The 20,657-nt window shown below is 44.9% G+C and overlaps 1 protein-coding gene across 1 annotated transcript in view; it reads right to left on the bottom strand.

The window, feature by feature from the left end:
- Window positions 1–7,349: 7,349 nt before the first annotated feature.
- Window positions 7,350–20,657, bottom strand: part of LOC134945332 (cytochrome P450 2K1-like) — a 182,350-nt gene continuing 169,042 nt past the window's right edge. Inside the window, exons 7-9 of the mRNA XM_063934536.1 lie at window positions 14,014–14,201; window positions 11,635–11,776; window positions 7,350–9,140 (exon numbers count right to left, since the gene is read on the bottom strand). Of these exons, the coding sequence (XP_063790606.1) occupies window positions 8,953–9,140; window positions 11,635–11,776; window positions 14,014–14,201 (518 nt within the window). The 3' untranslated portion in view covers window positions 7,350–8,952. The remainder of the gene's footprint in view (window positions 9,141–11,634; window positions 11,777–14,013; window positions 14,202–20,657) is intronic.

The following is a 20,657-nucleotide window of genomic DNA, read 5'->3' as shown; positions in this document are numbered from 1 at the left end:
GGCTGTTGAGCACCAGATCCTAGCCCGTAAGGGTATTCCCAATGAAGTAATTCCCACACTTATTCTGGCCAGGAAAAGGGTAACGTCCAAACATTACTATCGTATTTGGAGAAAATATGTATCTTGGTGTGAATCCAAGAAGTCTCCTGCAGTGAAGTTTAAATTAGGATGTCTTCTCCTATTTCTACAGGTGGGTGTGGATGCTGTCTTGAGATTAGGGTCTATCAAGTTTAATTTGAAAGGCTGAGCAGAGGGCTCTCCAAAACCTTGCGGTGAACTGTACCCCTCGATCAGAGACTATATCTTGAGGTAAACCATGCAACCGAAAGTGTTCCCGGATGAATAATAGAGCCAATTTGGGAGCTGTCGGCAGACCTGTCAATGGAACGAAGTGCGCACTCTTTGAAAAACGATTATTTCGTAAACGGTGGAGCACCTCTTTGACCTGTGTCCTGTGTTCAGCAAGATCTTTGGAAAAAATCAGTATGTCGTCTAAATATACCACAACACTTCGATATAACATGTCTCAGAAGATTTCGTTGACGAATCCCTGGAAGACGGCAGGTGCATTACTAAGGCCGAACGGCATCACCAGATATTCATAATGCCCATCCCTGGTATTGAAGGCTGTCTTCCATTCATCCCCTTCTCGGATGCGTATAAGATTATAGGCTCCCCTCAAATCGAGCTTGGAGAAAACGTGGGCGCCACGAACCCTATCAACTAACTCTGTGATTAGTGGCAAGGGGTATTTATTCTTGATGGTGATATCGTTTAGGCCGCGGTAATCGATACATGGTCTTAACCCCCCGTCCTTCTTCTTCACGAAAAAGAAGCCCGCTCCAGCCGGGGTGATAGAGGGGCGAATGAATCCCTTGAGAAGATTGGATTTAATATAGTCCGACATAGCTTGAGTCTCAGGAAGTGACAGAGGATATGTGCGGCCACGGGGCGGCATCTTCCCTGGGATAAGGTCAATGGGGCAGTCCCAGGGCCTATGGGGTGTTAACTGGTCAGCCGCCTGTTTCGAAAACACATCCTTGAACTCTTGATACGCCTCCGGAATAAGCTCTTCATCCGACTTAGAAGAGGCATGGAGCGGACAGACAGGAGTGAGACAGTTAGCGTGACAAAAAGAACTCCAAGACAGAATTTGAGAAGACTTCCAATCGATGTGGGGATTATGAATTTTGAGCCAAGGCATTCCGAGGACCAGATCGTGATGCATTTCCGGAATCACCAAGAATTCCAGACATTCTTGATGTAGAGCTCCGACCTGCAGCTTAACTGGCTCCGTGCGCCACTTTATGAGACCCTTGGATATTCTTGTACCATTGATAGCCGTCAAAGAAATAGGCCGCTCGATAGGCCGTACCTTTAAATCCAGGATTTGGACACAGGAAGAAGAAACGAAGTTCCCCACAGCCCCGGAGTCCAACAGGGCCTCAAAAGACTTGGAGACTGACTTGGTGATTAAAGACACAGGAAGCAAACAATCCAAATTCGGAGAAGATTTGGTCGTGACCCCCAACTTGACTCCTCCGGAACAAGCTAGGCCTGCCCGTTTCCCTGACGGGATTTGCAGAATTTGATGAAGTGATCTGCGGCTCCGCAGTACAGACAGAGTTTACCCTCATGACAACGCTGTCGTTCTTTTGGAGACAATCGGGACCGGTTAATCTGCATGGGTTCATCCGGACTTGGTACCACCGCTTGCCTAGAGGGAGGAAGCCGGAACCTGGAACGATCCGATCGACTACGTTCACCTCCACGTTCCTGCATCTGGAGATCCACCTTGATGCAGAGAGAGATCAGTTCCTCCAATGAATCCGGGAGTTCCCTAGTGACCAACTCATCCTTCAGGCGATCAGAGAGACCGTTCCAGAAAGCAGCTCTCAGGGCGTCATTATTCCAGCGAAGTTCAGAGGCAATGGTCTGAAAATGAACCACGTACTGACCCACGGATCGGGAGCCCTGACGGATGCGGAGCAAGTCAGAAGAGGCCGTGGTCATCCTGCTGGGCTCGTCAAAAATTCTTCGAAAAGACGTGATGAATTCAGTGTAATTGGAAACCAATGGATCAGATCGTTCCCATAGTGGAGACACCCAATCCAATGCAGATCCTTCAAGCAAAGAAATAATATATGCCACCTTGGACCGGTCTGTGGGAAAATTATGTGCGAGTAGCTTAAAATGAACTTCGCATTGGTTTAAGAAACCTCAACAATTTTTTGGATTCCCATTATAACGGGAAGGAATAGGAAGTTGAAGGCGCGGACTGGTACCAGCCGATGGTTGAACATTGCTGGGAGCGGCAACTGGTGCGGCTACGGGAACTGGGGCCGGAATTACAGAAGCTAAGGATGCTTGAATCTGATCCAAACGACCGGACAACTCCTGGAGGTACTGCATCACCTGGCCCTGTGCCGCTTCCTGACTTTGCACTCGGGAAGCCAAATTCTGGATGGCACTTAAGTCTATGTTCCGATCCCCCGGGTCCATGTGGCCAGAGTATACTATCACTGACCTGGTTTGCGAGTGTTGTGGACTCGGGGTTTCTTCCGGTGACCGGGAAGAGGAACCGCAACTGGGCCGCTGCAGAGATGGCCGAATGTAGGTTTTCCTCATGCAGGATTTGGACGGCAGGCAGGAGGCACGCGTGGATGCTGGAGGTCTCCTGAAAGACAAGAACTTGAAAAGGCGCTGATGAATTAGTGAAGAGTACCATAAGCTCACCGAGAGTGATACTGAGGGAATGGCAATTTGTGAGCGCTGCTGAAGCTCCTGGAGACAGATGATAATGAGCGTGGCTGAAGAACAGGAAGACAGTTAATTGTGACCGCGGCTGGGACGCACGGTGGCAGAAGGCTGTGAATGCTGGAAGCTCTGAATACTAGAAGTACCGGACGCTGGAGGCACAGACTGCGCTTGGGAGCAATGGGTGCTTGGAGGCACTGAGGTGCTTGGACGCACTGAGGTGCTTGGAGACACAGGTGCTTGGAGGCACTGGGGTGCTTGGACACACTGGGGTGCTTGGAGGCACTGAGGTGCTTGAAGACACTGAGGTGCTTGGAGGCACTGAGGTGCTTGGAGGCACTGGGGTGCTTGGGGGCACTGAGGTGCTTGGAGGCACTGGGGTGCTTGGAGGCACTGAGGTGCTTGAAGGCACTGGGGTGCTTGGAGGCACTGAGGTGCTTGGAGACACTGGAGTGCTTGGAGACTCTGGAGTCCGTCTGGGAAGGCTGGAAACCACAGGGATACGGGAGTACTGGAGATCACAACTCTTAACAGAATAGATGATACTCAGGCGCCGGAGCTCTGCCCGGCGTCTGAATTTTAACTTCCCGCCAGTGTCTGATTGGTGGGAAGTGTTGATGACGTCACCCACACCTTCAGTGGACGCCGGGCGTACCCGCGACGTCCACACTCACGATCGCTGGACGGAGCGCCGGGAGCCGGAGACCGCCAGCGAGGACGGCCGCCCGGAGACCCAGCGCGCCCGGAGAGGTAAGTACGGCGGCTGCAGCGGCGGCATGACAGATAGCTTAGGTTGCTGAGTTTAATCACAGAAAAGCGCGTTGAGGCGCGACTAGATACTCAGCATGCAATACACATCTCCACCACTGGGTGGCTAATGCTCCACTAATCCAGTACTTTAGTTTGAATAGCGGCGGACTGATCTACAGTACAAGCTCTGGCAAATGGTCAGTGACGACTGTAATGTTAATATACAGTACTGTACTGCATAGTGTACACACAGATGGTGACCAATGGTCAGACGGACAGAGTTAAAAAAAAACACAATCGAACATGTTAACACACTTGTGTATGCAGATGCAACTAATGTGTGAACACTTGTGTATGCAGACGCAACTAATGTGTGAAAGGAATAATGTAGCTCATTGACTTTAAAGCATGTACAGTGCACTAAATGAGCGTCCGAGTCCCCTAACGGCATAAACGAATACCAATGAGAAGGAATCGCTGTTGCACTACTTTTACACAAGAACTTGTGTATCTTCCATGCAGCGACATACAGTAGGCTAGCGGTGAAGGCTCCCACCTCCCATGCTGAGGGTCCCGGGTTCGATTTCCAAATTGCCAATCTATATCCCCCCTGACGTTCACATTATTATTATTTTTTTCTGTGTAATCCAATGTAAAACATTCAATGGAAGGGTGCACACAGGTTTCACATAAATCAGGGTAAATCTGCAGGAGTGACTCATTCCACTATGTAACAGCGGTAATGAACAGCTGTAGACATACTAGTAAATATAAATGAGTGTATTCTGATGCAACTAACTGTTCGAGCAACACAGTACTGTAGATTGTCAGTGTTAGAGAATCTCTATTGTACTTTATACAACTCGGTAATTTTCTAAGAATTTGTATTCTCAGTCACTGCCGACAATAGCCAAACACTGCTGGGAAAGCATAGAATTTGTAAAAAAAAAGGAGCTTTCAAATCTGCTTTTTGCTGGCGTATTCAGATAGTCATGCACGGATCAGTGAGATTAAACTTGCCACTGTACGTTACAAGCTGTTCGTGCTAATTAGTACACTAGTAGAACATACTGTACAGAGATAATAAGGACAGGGATTTGGCATCCAGGAACTTAGGGGAAGCTTTTATCTCTGTCTGCTATACTTAGAAAGATTACAATGGAGAGAGGTAAAAGCTCCTCCCTAAGTTCCTGGATGCCAAATCATCGTCCTTAGTATCTCTGTACAGTATGTTCTATTAGTGTACTAATTAGCGCGAACAGCTTGTAACGTACAACACAGATTCTCTAACGCCGACGATCTACAGTACTGTGTTGCTCGAACAGTTAGTTGCGTCAGAATACACTAATTTATATTTACTGGTATGTCTACAGGTGCTCATTACCGCTGTGTATTTTAGATAGCGAATGAGTTGCTCCTGCAGATTTACCCTGATTTGTGTGAAACCTGTGTGCAGCCTTCCTTTCAATGTTTTACAATGGATTACACAGAAAAAAAAAAAATAATAAAGTGAATGTCACGGGAACACACACACAAAAAAAAATGTTGGCACTTTGGGAATCGAACCCGGGACTCTCAGCGTGGCAGGCGGGAGCCTTCATCGCTAGCCCACAACACTGCATCGAAGATTCACAAGTTCATGTGTAAAATTACTGCAAAAAGTGATTCCTTCCCATTGGTGTTCGTTTATGCCATTAGGGGACTCGGACGCTCATTTAGTGAACTGTACATACTGTAAAGTCAACGAGCTACATTATTCCTTTCACACATTAGTTGCTTCTGCATACACAAGTGTTTTAACAGGTTCATTTACGTCTGTATAAACTAAACACACAGTGATTTGGCATCCAGGAACTTAGGGAGGAGCTTTTATCTCTCCCCATTATACTTAATACTATGGGATTTGGACGCTCACATATCCCTAACATCAATAGACCATACTGTATTTGTAACTTGTTAGTTTTCATCTGTATATGCTGTACTATTTGCATCTGTACTGTATATACTGTTATAGACTGTATGACATACTGTAGCATAATGTAGCGTAATGAGACGCACCAGTAAAGTAGTTCTTACGCTGTAGTTCAGTATTGTATTTTAATGGAGACCACACGCATGCGCATTGGTGATTTTAAAAAGTGACACCTGGTGGATGATCTTAGGTATTACACTCAAAGATAACGCCAAATGCTCTGTGCGCCTCCCTTCGACTAGGCGCGCCTCCTTGCACCCAAGCACGCTGCGTATGCCTGATCGCGACTAACACCTCAGTCAGCCAAGATAACGGAGGACCCATCTGTACCTAACCCTAACCTCCCCCTACAGCCTGAACCTAACCCCCCCCCACAGACTATCCCTGACCTCCCCCCACAGCCTAACCCTAACCTCCCCCTGTCGACATTGAGAGAATGTTGACATTATGATAATCTTGTTAATACAATTTGATTGTATAGAGCAGAGATGGGGAACCTTCGGTCCTCCAGCTGTTGTTGAACTACACATACCAACATGCCTTACTACAGTTTTGCTATTTGGCCATGCTAAAACTGTTGCAGGGCATGCTGGGATGTGTAGTTCAACAACAGCTGGGGAACCGAAGGTTCCCCAACCCTGGAATAGAGAGTATGAATATCAAGTGTACACTTGTGAAATGACATTTGCTTGCAATTAATTAAACCTTGCTACACTATAATTATTAGATCATGCATAAGGAAAGCTATAGGCCTACATTCATATATCAATTAAAATTAGAATTTATCTATCAAGTTGGCGGATTCTTTTTGGAATAATCTGTAACTTTATATCAGATTTTCTCTGTTTTTGACTGCATTAGATTTTATTAAGGATTTTTTTTCATACATAAGAAAAAGTGGTAAGGGCACAGAAATAAAAAAGGGAAGGGGAAACACAATATAAAGTCCAAAATTAGGTAATAATCAGCCAAAAACATTAAAATACAATCACAGATGCATAAAAGCACAAAATACAATGCAAAGCACATATCTGCACAAGGTGGGTATAGTTGGGCTAATACAGTTTTGTCCAGTAGAAAAATTTCACCAGTTGAATAGTGTTCACAATTAGGAATAACTGGAAGACACCAATGCAGGAGAGCGAGAGCCGGATCACAGGTAACCACAACCTTAATTATTTTTTGAAAAATAGGTTGTAAACCTCAACCCAAAATAGAAAATTGGAGAAAGGACAGTCCCATAAAACATGTAGGAGTGAACCTTCCTCCGCACACTGACACCCACAATATTTAAAGCATGATGTCCACTTTTTATGAACATAACTGGTGTAAAATAGAGCCGGTGAAGTAATTTAAAATGCATCTCAATATGGTTAGTACATCTAGATACGTGAGATAGTGTATATACTTTTCCACTGCAGAGCTGAAAAAGAGCAGTGCAGATCTTATTCCCATCGCTGTTGAGTCACAGCTTTATCAGAAGGTGCAATCTGAATATGGCAATACATGCATGTGCAGAATGGGTCTGGCTGATTGACATGCAGAGAGAATGTATGTCGACCTAACTCATGGCAACCTAATGACCGCCATCCCTTGTGCAGTGTCTGATAGCTAATGCATTTATGGGCTAAAAGAGAATAGATTAGTATTATGTTCCCCCAACCACACAATCCCAGAAACCAATCTTAATCTGTCAGTTGAAAGACAATGATGTAACTACAGAGCTGGGTATCCACCGTTTACTGGGTGTATTTAGGGAAATAAAAATGATAGACAGTGCTGACCAATTCTACTGTGCTGGGTTATGAACTGTAGCTTCAGAAAAGTTCTATGTTCTCGTCTGTTAGTAAAGAGATCATCTATCCTCATGCCAGTGACCATGAGATTGCCCCATGGTGAATGTAATATGTTTATTTTAGAATAGAAGAATAACACAGGAAAAGTAATACAGGTTGAGTAGCCCATATCCAAATATTCCGAAATACAGAATTTTTTAAATAGGACTAATAGGCCCTACACACTGGCCGATCAGCCGCCGAGCTGCCCGACGGCGGATACAGCCGACGGGCGACCCAGCGGCGGGGGGGGGACAGTGACGGGGGGAGTGAAGTTTCTTCACTCCCTCCGTCACCCGGCTGCATTGAAGTGCAGGCAAATATGGACGAGATCGTCCATATTGGCCTGCATGTACAGCCGACGGGGGACCAGCGATGAACGAGCGCGGGGCCGTGCAACGTTCATCGCTGGAGCCTCCACACTGTACGATATGAACGTTATCTCGTTCATTAATGAACGAGATCGTTCATATCGTGCAGTCATGTCGGCCAGTGTGTAGGGCCCTTGAGATAGTGAAACCTTTAGGTGTGTACACTTGGTGAGATAAATCTGTAAGATTTTGACTATACAGGTTGAGTATCCCTTATCCAAAATGCTTGGGACCCGAGGTATTTTGGATATGGAATTTTTCCGTATTTTGGAATAATTGCATACCATAATGATATATCATGGTGATGGGACCTAAATCTAAGCACAGAATGCATTTATGTTACATATACACCTTATACACACAATCTGAATGCAATTTTAGCCAATATTTTTTATAACTTTGTGCATTAAACAAAGTGTGTGTACATTCACACAATTCATTTATGTTCCATATACACCTTATACACACAGCCTGAAGGTCATTTAATACAATATTTTTAATAACTGTGTGTATTAAACAAAGTTTGTGTACATTGAGCCATCAAAAAACAAAGGTTTCACTATCTCACTCTCACACAAAAAAGTCCGTAATTCGGAATATTCCGTATTTCGGAATATTTGGATATGGGATACTCAACCTGTATTGGCAAAATCTTATGAAAAGTTAGTGCATATCTCAAGGTGTTAGTCAAAATTGGCACTTAGTCAAAATCGTACATAGACAAAATCTCAAGCACAAAATCTGTATTATCTGTGCTATCTGGGCTCTGGGGGAGTTCAAGGGAAATCGCATAGTCAAAATCGTGCATAGCAAGGATCTCACCGTGTGTACACACCTTTTGTTTTATGATGTCTCATTGTACACAAACTTTGTTTAATACACAAAGTTATTAAAAATATTGTATTTAAAGACCTCCAAGCTGTGTGTATAAGGTGTATTTGAAACATAAATGAATTGTGTGTATGTACACAAACTTTGTTTAATGCACAAAGTTATTAAAAATATTGGCTAAACTTACCTTCAGGCTGGGTGTATAAGGTGTATATGAAATATGAATGCATTCTGTGCTCTGACTTTGGTCCTATCACCATGATATCTCATTATGGTATGCAATTATTCCAAAATACGGAATAATCCGATATCCAAAATACTTCTGGTCCCAAGCCTTTTGAATAATGATATTCAACCTGTATTGACATTTGCAATCAGTCAAAATGAATCAACAAAAACATCTGCCTTGTTACTGGGTATTTGTGGTGGCAGCACACTAGTTGTCGAGCTTTGCACATATCAGATGTGGTTTAGGGAGTAAAATGAATCCAATGTCAGGATCCAGACTTAGATCTTCCCTGGAGACTCCAGCTGGTGGGTGGAAAGTAAATGCTTGAAGAAGTCCGGTAAAGAACAGGAAAAGTTCCATCTTGGCCAAGCTTTCTCCAACGCAAGCTCTTTTTCCTGTAGGAATGTGAAGAGACACCTATATCACATACAGGAGCAGAGCCTATGGTGTCCTGATTGTGTATTTTGTAATGTTGGGAGATATAAACAGAACAAAAATGTTGTATTTGTTTGCTGGAAAACTTCCAAGAGGCAAGTTTTGGGGGTGGGATAATGCAGTTCACATTAAAATGCCTGCGCAATGCAGCATTACTCACCAACCTCATCATGATGTGATCTGCAGTTGTAGTTTACCACATCCTTTACAACAAGAAATGTCCCTTTTGCATTCCTCTGAGCCAGTTACTATGGTGCTCGCTTTTAATTCAAAATATCACCCAACCCAGTGGCACTAAGAGGGGGATGGGGGGGGTGGTTACTCTTTTCCCGGGCATGTTGTAGGGGCTCAGGTCCTGCTGCCCCGCCCCTTTGTAGACACTGCTGGCACTTGGGGCAGGGAGAGAGAGAGCAGTGACTGCTGCTGCAGCAGGCTCTCTTCTTTCCCTGTACAGCCCACGGCTGCAATAAGTCTACTATTTTTTACTTTTCTTGTGTAGGGGGGCTGGTAACACTTCTGCGTTGGCCACGCCCCCTACCATTATCTGGGCCTGGCACAGCTGTCGGCGCCCCTGACAAACGTCTCGGAATTGCACAAGATCTGTGTCTCTCATCAGCACTTATTACTCGCTTCCATTCATGCAGTTAGGCTCTGGTAATTAGTTTTAAGCATGCTAATAAAATATTCCCTACACCACTACATCACCACTAGCCACCTGAAGTGTTGACGCAAGGCAGAATGGATAAATGGATTCATATCATTTACACCAAATTTTGACCTACCATTTGCATGTCAGTAGAAATCGAGGCTCGTCAGATCAACATTTATTCTAATATTCATTTGTGCAGTTTTGGTGAGCCTGTGTTCACTGTCACCCGCTTTTAGCTGAAAGCAGTAGAACCTGGTGAGATCTTCAGCTACTGTAGCCCATCTTCCTCAAGATTATGGGGTATATTTACTAAAGTGCGGGTTTATAATATTGGACATATTGCCCATAGCAATCAGATACTGTCTATTATCTTCTAGATGGTATTAGATAAATGCAGAGGCGTCGGAATAGTAGGGGCAAGGGGGCAGCTCGCCCTAATACAATACATGGTAGGCGCCAACGTACAGGAGGAGCGATGTGCAGTCAGATGAAAGACCACACATCACAACCTCCATGCAATATAGGGATGAGCAGCAGTAGCAATATGTGGCTGTACAGCCCCTCCTGCTCCCAGTCCCAGTTCATATGCAGAGAAGACAGAACGGGGCTGCACACTACCCCCCACCTTACTAGTGCCGCAAATCTCGGATGTTAAGGGGGTGTGGACTGATGCCGAGAAGCCCCGCCCCATGAGAGACCTGTAACTGTGCTTTGTCAGGTAGTGTCTCTTCCACACCCTCTCTCCCTGTCCTTCTCTCCCTAACACTCTCCTCTTGCTCCTTCCTATCTCTCTCCCTAACACTCTCTCCTCTAGCTCCTCTCACTCTCTATCCCTGACACTGTCTTTCCCTCTCACCCTGACACTCTCTCTCTCTTTATCTACGTTCATCTTTCTTTTCCAGATACTCTCTCTTGCTCCCCTCTCTGTCTTTCTCTCTCCCTCCCTATGATACTCTCTTTCTTTTGTTCTATCCTTGATGCTCTCTCATCCCTTTCTCTCTCTTTCTCCCTGACACCATCTCTCTTTCTCGCTTGCTCTCCCCTCTCTCATTCCCTCTTTTTACATGAAACCCTCTATCTCTTGCTCCGACACCCTCTCTCTCTATCTCTCCCTGACCCACCCCTATCTCTCCCTTTGTTTCTTTCTTTATGCTCAGAAAGATAGCAGATATAACATGTGCAGAGTGAGTTAGATTTGTGTGTAGTGTGTTCAAACTGAAATCTAAATTGCAGTGTAAACATAAAGCAGACTATATTTACCCTGCACGGAAACAAAATAATCCACATAAATCTAAAGGGTCCTATGCAATGGTCAATATATTCGAAATATACTGGAAGTGTGGATGCTACAACGATGCGCATGCCCGCCATCGTTCAATGTTGAACGATCATCGTTTAAACATGCCAATCAACTTGGACGATATAGATGCCTGTACTCTCATATCATGCAAATTGGCCTTCGATATCGTCCAGTGTGTAGGCTTTAAATCGTTGGTGAAAAATCGACCATCGATAATATCGCCAACATCGCCCAGTGTGTAAAGGCCCTTAACTCTCTCTGCACATGTTATATCTATACCACCAGCAGTGCAACATGGTTTTTCCCATTAGAGAAAAAAAATTGTGATCAGGTCTGAATTAGGCCCCTAATAAAGTGGTCACGGAGGATAGATGGATAGATAGATGGATAGATAGATAGATAGATAGATAGATAGATAGATAGATAGATAGATAGATAGATAGATAGATAGATAGATAGATAGATAGATATTACCTTTAGCATTTTAACAGTTCAAAGCACCAACCTGCAGAGAAAGGTAAAAATGCCTCGGGTCGTACAAACTTCCCACTTGAATCCAGAAAGTGGTTTGGGTTAAATTCATATGGAGTTTTCCACTGAGACTTGTCATACAGAACGGATGTGAGGAGAGGAATGACCTCTGTTCCCTACGATGAAAAACCAGTACATTGTGTAAATATATTATTAAAACTAATAGCTTGTATAACTTGTTAAAAAAGAAGTTCACTACTGTGCAGACTGAGACTCCAGTCTTCCTGCCCCCCAGGGAGGTTTCATGCCCTATCCCAAGATGGGTGCAGAGATCTCTACTGAGCATGTGCAGGGAACATCTTGTCTTTACTGTGTAGAGTGACATGGTGGGAGACAGAGGTCTCGTGCCCATGTTCTATGAGAGACAAGGTTAATACCTGCTACAAAGCTGTTCCAGCATCCTTGCACAGCTACCCATTGCCGCATACATTAACCAACTGATGAGCTGTATAAAATCCCACTCCATTCTAGCTCCACTCCATCACCAGTGTGTATGGCTGTACCTGCTATCAATAAACCAACACAACACTGGTCAAGTAACTGGGCTGTCCATACAGTAGTCTGGTGTGTGCCTCTATAACTCTGCAATATCAACACCTGCACACACATGGGCCCTCATTCCGAGTTGATCGGTCGCAAGGCGAATTTAGCAGAGTTACACACGCTAAGCCGCCGCCTACTGGGAGTGAATCTTAGCTTCTTAAAATTGCGACCGATGTATTCGCAATATTGCGATTACTAACTACTTAGCAGTTTCTGAGTAGCTTCAGACTTACTCTGCCTGTGCGATCAGTTCAGTGCTTGTCGTTCCTGGTTGACGTCACAAACACACCCAGCGTTCGCCCAGGCACTCCCACCGTTTCCCCGGCCACTCCTGCGTTTTTTCCGGAAACGGTAGCGTTTTTAGCCACACGCCCCTGAAACGCCGTGTTTCCGCCCAGTAACACCCATTTCCTGTCAATCACATTACGATCGCCGGAGCGAAGAAAAAGCCGTGAGTAAAATTACTTTCTTCATAGTAAAGTTACTTGGCGCAGTCGCAGTGCGAACATTGCGCATGCGTACTAAGCGGATTTTCACTGCGATGCGATGAAAAATACCGAGCGAACAACTCGGAATGAGGGCCATTATTTGCAACATTGCTGACACTTTTCTATGGCTCTTCTTATGTGGCCCAAAACGTGAGCATTGTGAGCCTTACTAATGTGGTAAATCAGGCTGATGGCCAGTGTCTTATCTATGGTGCAATTAGTTGGGTCATTGTGTATTGTGGACCCAGCTAGAATGTCTCTATGATCTCTATGGTTACCACAATGTTCATACTCACTGAAAACAAGCTCAATAACCTCTATAGTGCCCCAGTGAACATTTAGTCTGGAACCTTCTGCACATTTCACAAGATTCCACTCCGTGCTCTCAGTAGTGAAGCAGCGCTCCCTGCCACCCTGTGCTGCCCTCGAACCTGCGATGTGACGGGACGGTGCTGGGCTGCTGGCAGGAGATAGTAAAGAATCACCCACACTCTCTGGCAGCGCTACAAAATGCTGGGTGTATGTCTGGTGAGTCCTTTGGGATAAAGCGGGATCTTGATTTCTAGAGCACTAGTATACAAAGTATACCTGTTAGCAATCTAAAGTCTACGCTTACAGTCCTCTGCATACATTGTTGGGAGATGGATCTTCTATAAGCCACCTGTATTACTGGCTGATAGGGATTGGTTTCCTATCTTGCACTGATTCCTCATTCAACAGCAGCGTTCAATGTAAGAGAGGATAAGGATTAGATAAAGATAAGGATTGGGCTGTGTATGATTTTTCATCACTGATGTCAACAGTATCATGTCAATGGGAGAATGCCAACGTGTACGTAAAGCATGTTAACCATATTGACATTCTAACTTGATACAGTAGTAAAGCGTCATGTTTAAAGTTATAATGCTGACACAGTTAAAAAGCTTTAAATAACATTACTGCCGTGTCTATAATCTCCTGCTGACTTTGCACAGTTGACATTTTGACTGTCGACAGCGGAAGTGTTGACTATTTAACTACATCCCTAAAGTTTAACCAGCGACTATTATCTGGCTGGTAGAAGCTCTGTCTTCCAACAAGTGATTTCATCTCTTCCCTTTTTCCTGGTGTAATCCCTTGAACACCCGGGACCCCATGCTTTCTGCAAAGGTCTCAGCAATCATGACTGAAGTATCACATTTAGGGCATGATTCTAATTCAGACGCAATGTTGGAGTTGGATGTTGAACATTTTCTTTCCACAGCACATGCATAAAGTCACAGAAGCAGTAATGGTAAAAGAGACAGCAGACAAGGGCGCTGCAGCGTCTGACTCAGGATTACCTTTGGAATACTGTAACCACGGAAATTCACATCATTTACAGTCGTGTGAGACACGTTCAGGGGAACGATATTGGCGAACCTCTGTACTTCATGTACCACTGCATCAGTATAAGGCATATTCCTTCTATCATCGGCTGTAGGCATCTGTCCTGGCTTCATATGTGTCCTGATTTCCTCCTGCACCCTTTCTACAAAGCAGTAAGCATTTATTTGTTAACACAATACAACATACTGTATGTTTGCACTTTTATCACTGTCAAAGGAGGGGTTGGATTAATAATTATGTACAAGACCCCAGCAGGTGAAAGCAGCAACGTGCAGGCAGAGCCTCACCTGACATACTCCAGTGTTCTCCAGAGTATTGACTATACAAATGATTAGAATAATACAAAGAAGCTATTTCTAACTAATAAATATAATCTGTATATTAGTATAATAATTGTTAAAGTCAAAACTCACTAAATATTTGCAGCCCTCTGCTGGAAATACAGGGACTATCAGGGAGACACCAGCATTGAGGCAGCTATGAGATCAGCCTCCACACTGTGATAGTCATTGCCTGAGGATGGGGACAGACTATGGGGGTAAATCAGACTGCAGCGGCAGCGATCACAGTCTGAATTACTTTGTGGAGTGCGCTCGTGCACCCTGGTAGCCCAGTGAGATGCTCAGGGCTGCGATCGCCTCTGTCTGATTGACAGGCAGAGGTGGTCGCGGGGCACGAGGGGGCGTGCCAGCGGTGTTAGAATGCCGTTGGCGGGGCGCGGTCCGGACCATTGGAGGTGCGGGCCACGGTGGCTGCATGACATCACACGTAGCCGCTGCGACCCGGGACGTGGCAAGTAGCGGCCTGCCAACACGCAGGAGCTGTGCTGACAGGGAGCTACTCATCAAGTATAAAAGCATCGCCTCCATGCAATGCTTTTGTACCTGTGTGTGTGTGTAAGGGGGGGGGGGGGGGGTAAGGCCTGACATGTGGGGTGGACTAGCCCTGTGCTGGGCGTCCCCCCGCATGTCAGAGTAAATGATCGTAGATGTGCTAAATTTAGCACACCTACGATCAGATCTGAATTAGGCCCACTGGCCAATAATACTGCAATAATAAAAGCACATAAGATCTGCCTCACTAAGGGGGCTGTGGCTTGATGCAGTGTCAAGTGACCTATCCAGGAAGATCCCCAGCACTCAACAAGGAGCAGCCAACATGAAGGCGAAGCTGATGATCAAGACACCTAAAACATACCTAAAAAGGGAAGAACAGAGAACTGCTGCGCCTCTGACAGTTGCAGTAGGAATGTCTACCAGATGTCACTCAACAACCCTAGCACAATACACAGGAAAATGTAGACATCACCTCTGCGCTTATCAAATATCTATAACTGGATATGCACAATATAACCAAGTAAAATGGAAGGTAAAAAAAAAGTCTGTGATCCAAAGTCTTTCCAACAGTTCAGGTGTACTCTTTCCTTCTCTAAATGATTTTCTCAATAAAACTTGATGGGAAGTGATGGAAGGCATACCGTACTCACGTGACAACGTGATGTAATCCTTACATAAAGGTAACTTTGGATTCTATAGTCCGCGATCCTTGATGTTTCTTCCCTTCTCTGGACGAAATGGTGATGGACTCTTCTCTCAGGGATGAAAACAAAAGGAGGGTGGAGACAAGTGGACGACCAATAGTGTAGTAGGTATATGATACGAAGATGGAAATCTACGGTCAGACTCTTACTCTCCTAAGTCTCTTAGGTAGACGATGTGCGTACCATACTCACATCCATATAAAGGGGTGGACACATATAAAGGTATCTTTTTGTCCGACTAGAGTGCAATATTCACAATCACGTGCTTCCCACAAGGGTCACCAATACATGAAGAGAGACAGGAATAGCATATAATGGGCGTACCCCACTCACACTGGAAAGCGTAGAGCTGTGTCCATAAAGGTTTCTGTAGACAAATCTTAAATCTTCTTTGCCTTATTCTAAATCTCCGTTCCTCCGATCCATAGAGGGTCTCAAATCATGTAACCCCAGTACACTTCCAAGTAATCCTGGCCCTCACACCAACAAAAAGATAACTTTATATGTGTCCACCCCTCTATATGGATATGAGTATGGTACGCACATCGTCTACCTAAGAGACTTAGGAGAGTAAGAGTCTGACCGTAGATTTCCATCTTCGTGTCATATACCTACTACATTATTGGTCGTCCTCCTTTCTCCCCGCTCCTTTTGTTTTCATCCCTGAGGAGAAGAGTCCATCACCATTTCGTCCAGAGAAGGGAAGAAACAGAGGATCGTGGACTATAGAAACCAAAGTTACCTTTATGTGAGGATTACATTACGTTGTCACGTGAGTACGGTACGCCTTCCATCACTTCCCATCAAGTGTTATTGAGAAAATCATTTAGAGAAGGAGAAAGTACACCTGAACTGTTGGAAAGACTTTGGATCACAGACTTTTTTTTACCTTCCATTTTACTTGGTTATATTGTGCATATCCAGTTATAGATATTTGATGAGTGCAGAGGTGACGTCTACATTTTCCTGTGTACCTAAAACATACCTACCTACCCTCCCGGATGCTGAGGGAGCCTCACATTGTTTAGAGTAGTCCTCCGTAGCCCCGGAACAATAGGTGACAATCCCGCATCCCGGCCGCTTCCTCGTAAAGTGGGCAGGATGGGGATAGAATCTCGATAGCTGTGTGAAGGGGAGGGGCTAAAGACACAAATCGCACCACTTAGCCCTAACCCCTTCCTGGGTACCCGTGAATTGCGTGAATTTCTCCTTCTTGGAGGCAGGTCTTATTGACATCACAGTCCACTCCCGCCCCCTGAAGTAACCTGCTTCATCTCCTCTCCGCGCTTTTCCCGGAGAGAAAACATAAAAAGTAGGTACGTATGAGCTAAAATGCAGGAGAATGTGCTGGTGATTGGCTGCTGGGGCTAGGCAAGTGTAAGATTTCAGTGTTTGGACCATGAGTAAGAACCTGTAGGATAAATGGGTTAGTGCAGTATTTTGGGTTTTAAAAACTTTTCATTCAACATTCCATTACCTAGAAGAATTGATGCTGTTTTGAAAGCAAAGGGTGGTTGATTTGATGTAGATTTATCTTCTGTTCATTCACTTTGCAGTGTGTTAGTTGATAAATTAACTATTAACACTTCTAGCTTTGAAAGCATTCTTACTTTGAAGCATTTTTCCACACCTGCCTAAAACTTTTGCATTGGACTGTATATTGGCCCTCATTCCGAGTTGATCGGTCGCAAGGCGAATTTAGCAGAGTTACACACGCTAAGCCGCCGCCTACTGGGAGTGAATCTTAGCTTCTTAAAATTGCGACCGATGTATTCGCAATATTGCGATTACTAACTACTTAGCAGTTTCAGAGTAGCTTCAGACTTACTCTGCCTGTGCGATCAGTTCAGTGCTTGTCGTTCCTGGTTGACGTCACAAACACACCCAGCGTTCGACCAGGCACTCCCACCGTTTCCCCGGCCACTCCTGCGTTTTTTCCGGAAACGGTAGCGTTTTCAGCCACACGCCCCTGAAACGCCGTGTTTCCGCCCAGTAACACCCATTTCCTGTCAATCACATTACGATCGCCGGAGCGAAGAAAAAGCCGTGAGTAAAATTACTTTCTTCATAGTAAAGTTACTTGGCGCAGTCGCAGTGCGAACATTGCGCATGCGTACTAAGCGGATTTTCACTGCGATGCGATGAAAAATACCGAGCGAACAACTCGGAATGAGGGCCATTATTGCAATCTCTATATATAATTGTGAAAGCCCTCACTGACTGACTGACTGACTGACTGACTGACTGACTGACTGACTGACTCATCACTAATTCTCTTACTTCCCAATATGTTAGGAAGCTGAAATTTAACATAGGTATTCTTCAGGTGGGAAATAGGAAAACAACATAATGAGAATTTTAATAAACCTCCCCTAAGGGGATGAAAAGTTAATTGACATAATGATGTAATTACAGATGCATGGCTTGCATTGCATGAACGATAATGCCTAAACGGACAATCGGATCAAAATTTGGTGTGCAGAACTTAATAAACGGCAAAAATTATCTTGTCACTTCTTACCGTATCTGCTACGGGTGCTCCTCGGGTAACGCCAAGAACCATGGATTAATATTTACTTACATTAAGACGTCTCAAATGTACCTCTCTATAGATTTACCAGATTTTTAATACTCATTTATATGTACAACCGTAAAAATCAGAAACTCCTGTGTGATGAACGGTTAGAACAGCTAGTTTAGTATATTTAAGACTAGCAGCGTGATATTTAGTGAATATGAATTGCTACAATTTTATGCAACCGTTTGCATCTTGTGATTTATACTTCTATGGTCTTTTTAGGATTCCATAGTTTGACCATTGTATCAATGTGGTGAAGGGTTGTTCACTTTGCAGTTAATTTTGTTTCACACACCTGCATCCAGACCAGATGTGGGGCATTCAGTTTCGGGTGTTTGAATCAATTTGAGGTAAGTTGCATATTTTATATTTTTATTTCCCGATGAAAGAGCTGGATAAAATAGTTCTGAAATGTGGGTATAACCATGATGGTAATGTACCTTACTTGACAAGTTATCTAGAGTTCTGACCTTGGCCTGCTTTATATATATATATATAGAATAAGATTTTAAACCTAGCGGTAAATCTATTTCTCCTAGTCCGTGGAGGATGCTGGGGACCCCATAAGGACCATGGGGTATAGACGGGCTCTGCAGGAGATAGGGCACCTAAAAAGAACTTTGACTATGGGTGTGCACTGGCTCCTCCCTCTATGCCTCTCCTCCAGACCTCAGTTAGAGAACTGTGCCCAGAGGAGATGACCAATACAAGGCAGGATTTAGCAATCCAAGGGCAAGATTCATACCAGCCCACACCAATCATACCATGTAACCTGGAACATACATAACCAGTTAACAGTATGAACAAACGACAGTAATGGTCCAAGACCTATTCCAACTGTAACATAACCCTTATGTAAGCAACAACTATATACAAGTCTTGCAGAGTTTCCGCACTGGGACGGGCGCCCAGCATTCTCTACGGACTAGGAGAAATAGATTTACCGGTAGGTTTAAATTCTTAATTTCTCTTACGTCCTAGAGGATGCTGGGGACTCCGTAAGGACCATGGGGTTTATACCAAAGCATCCAATCGGGCGGGAGAGTGCGTATGACTCTGCAGCACCGACTGAGCAAACGCTAGGTCCTCATCAGCCAGGGTATCAAACTTGTAGAATTTAGCAAAAGTGTTTGACCCCGACCAAGTCGCCGCTCGGCAAAGCTGTAATGCCGAGACGCCTCTGGCAGCCGCCCAAGAAGAGTCCACCTTCCTAGTGGAATGGGCTTTAACCGAATTTGGTACCGGCAATCCAGCCGTAGAATGAGCCTTCTGAATCGTATTACAGATCCAGCGAGCAATAGTCTGCTTCGAAGCAGGTGCGCCAATCTTATTAGCAGTATACAGGACAAACAGAGCCTCTGTTTTCCTAATTTTAGCCGTTCTGGCTACCTAAATCTTTAAGGCCCTGACTACATCCAGGTATCTGGAATCCTCCAGGTCACTTGTAGCCACAGGCACCACAATAGGTTGATTCATATGGAATGAAGAAACCACTTTAGGCAAAAATTGCGGACGTGTCCTCAATTCAGCTCGATCCACATGAAAAAACAAGTAGGGGCTTTTGTGTGACAAAGCCGCCAATTCAGACACTCGCCTTGCTGATGCCAAAGCCAACAGCATGACCACCTTCCAGGTAAGAAATTTCAACTCAACCTTGGTAAGCGGTTCAAACCAGTGTCATTTTAAGAACTGCAACACCACGTTCAAGTCCCATGGTGCCACTGGAGGCACAAAAGGGGGCTGGATATGCAGCACTCCCTTTACAAACGTCTGGACTTCTGGAAGAGAAGCCAACTCCTTCTGAAAGAAAATCGAGAGGGACGAAATCTGTACCTTAACAGAGCCTAATTTCAGGCCCATATCCACTCCTGTCTGTAGGAAGTGGAGAAAACAACCCAGATGAAAATCTTCCGTAGGCGCATTCTTGGACTCACACCAAGACACATACTTTCGCCAGATATGGTGATAATGTTTTACCGTCACCCGAGTACCAGACCCTTCGAGGCCAGTCTGGGACAACGAGTATCGTCTGTACTCTTCTTCGTCTTATGATCCTCAACACTTTTGTGATGAGAGGAAGAGGAGGAAACACGTAGACCGATTTGAACACCCACGGTGTTACCAGAGCGTCTACTGCTACTGCCTGAGGGTCCCGAGACCTGGCACAATACCTCCGAAGCTTTTTGTTGAGGCGTGACGCCATCATGTCTATTTGAGGAGTTCCCCAAAGACGCGTTACGTCTGCAAAGACTTCTTGATGAAGTCCCCACTCTCCTGGATGGAGATCGTGTCTGCTGAGGAAGTCTGCTTCCCAGTTGTCCACTCCCGGAATGAAGACAGCCGACAGAGTGCTTACATGATTTTCCGCCCAGCGAAGGATCCTTGTGGCTTCCGCCATCGCGACTCTGCTTCTTGTCCCGCCTTGGCGGTTCACATGAGCCACTGCTGTGACATTGTCTGATTGAATTAGAACCGGTAGG

The sequence above is a fragment of the Pseudophryne corroboree genome, chromosome 7 (genome assembly GCF_028390025.1).
Source record: "Pseudophryne corroboree isolate aPseCor3 chromosome 7, aPseCor3.hap2, whole genome shotgun sequence".
In the NCBI taxonomy this organism is placed as follows: Eukaryota; Metazoa; Chordata; class Amphibia; order Anura; family Myobatrachidae; genus Pseudophryne; species Pseudophryne corroboree.
This window is presented reverse-complemented; position numbering and strand designations above follow the sequence as displayed.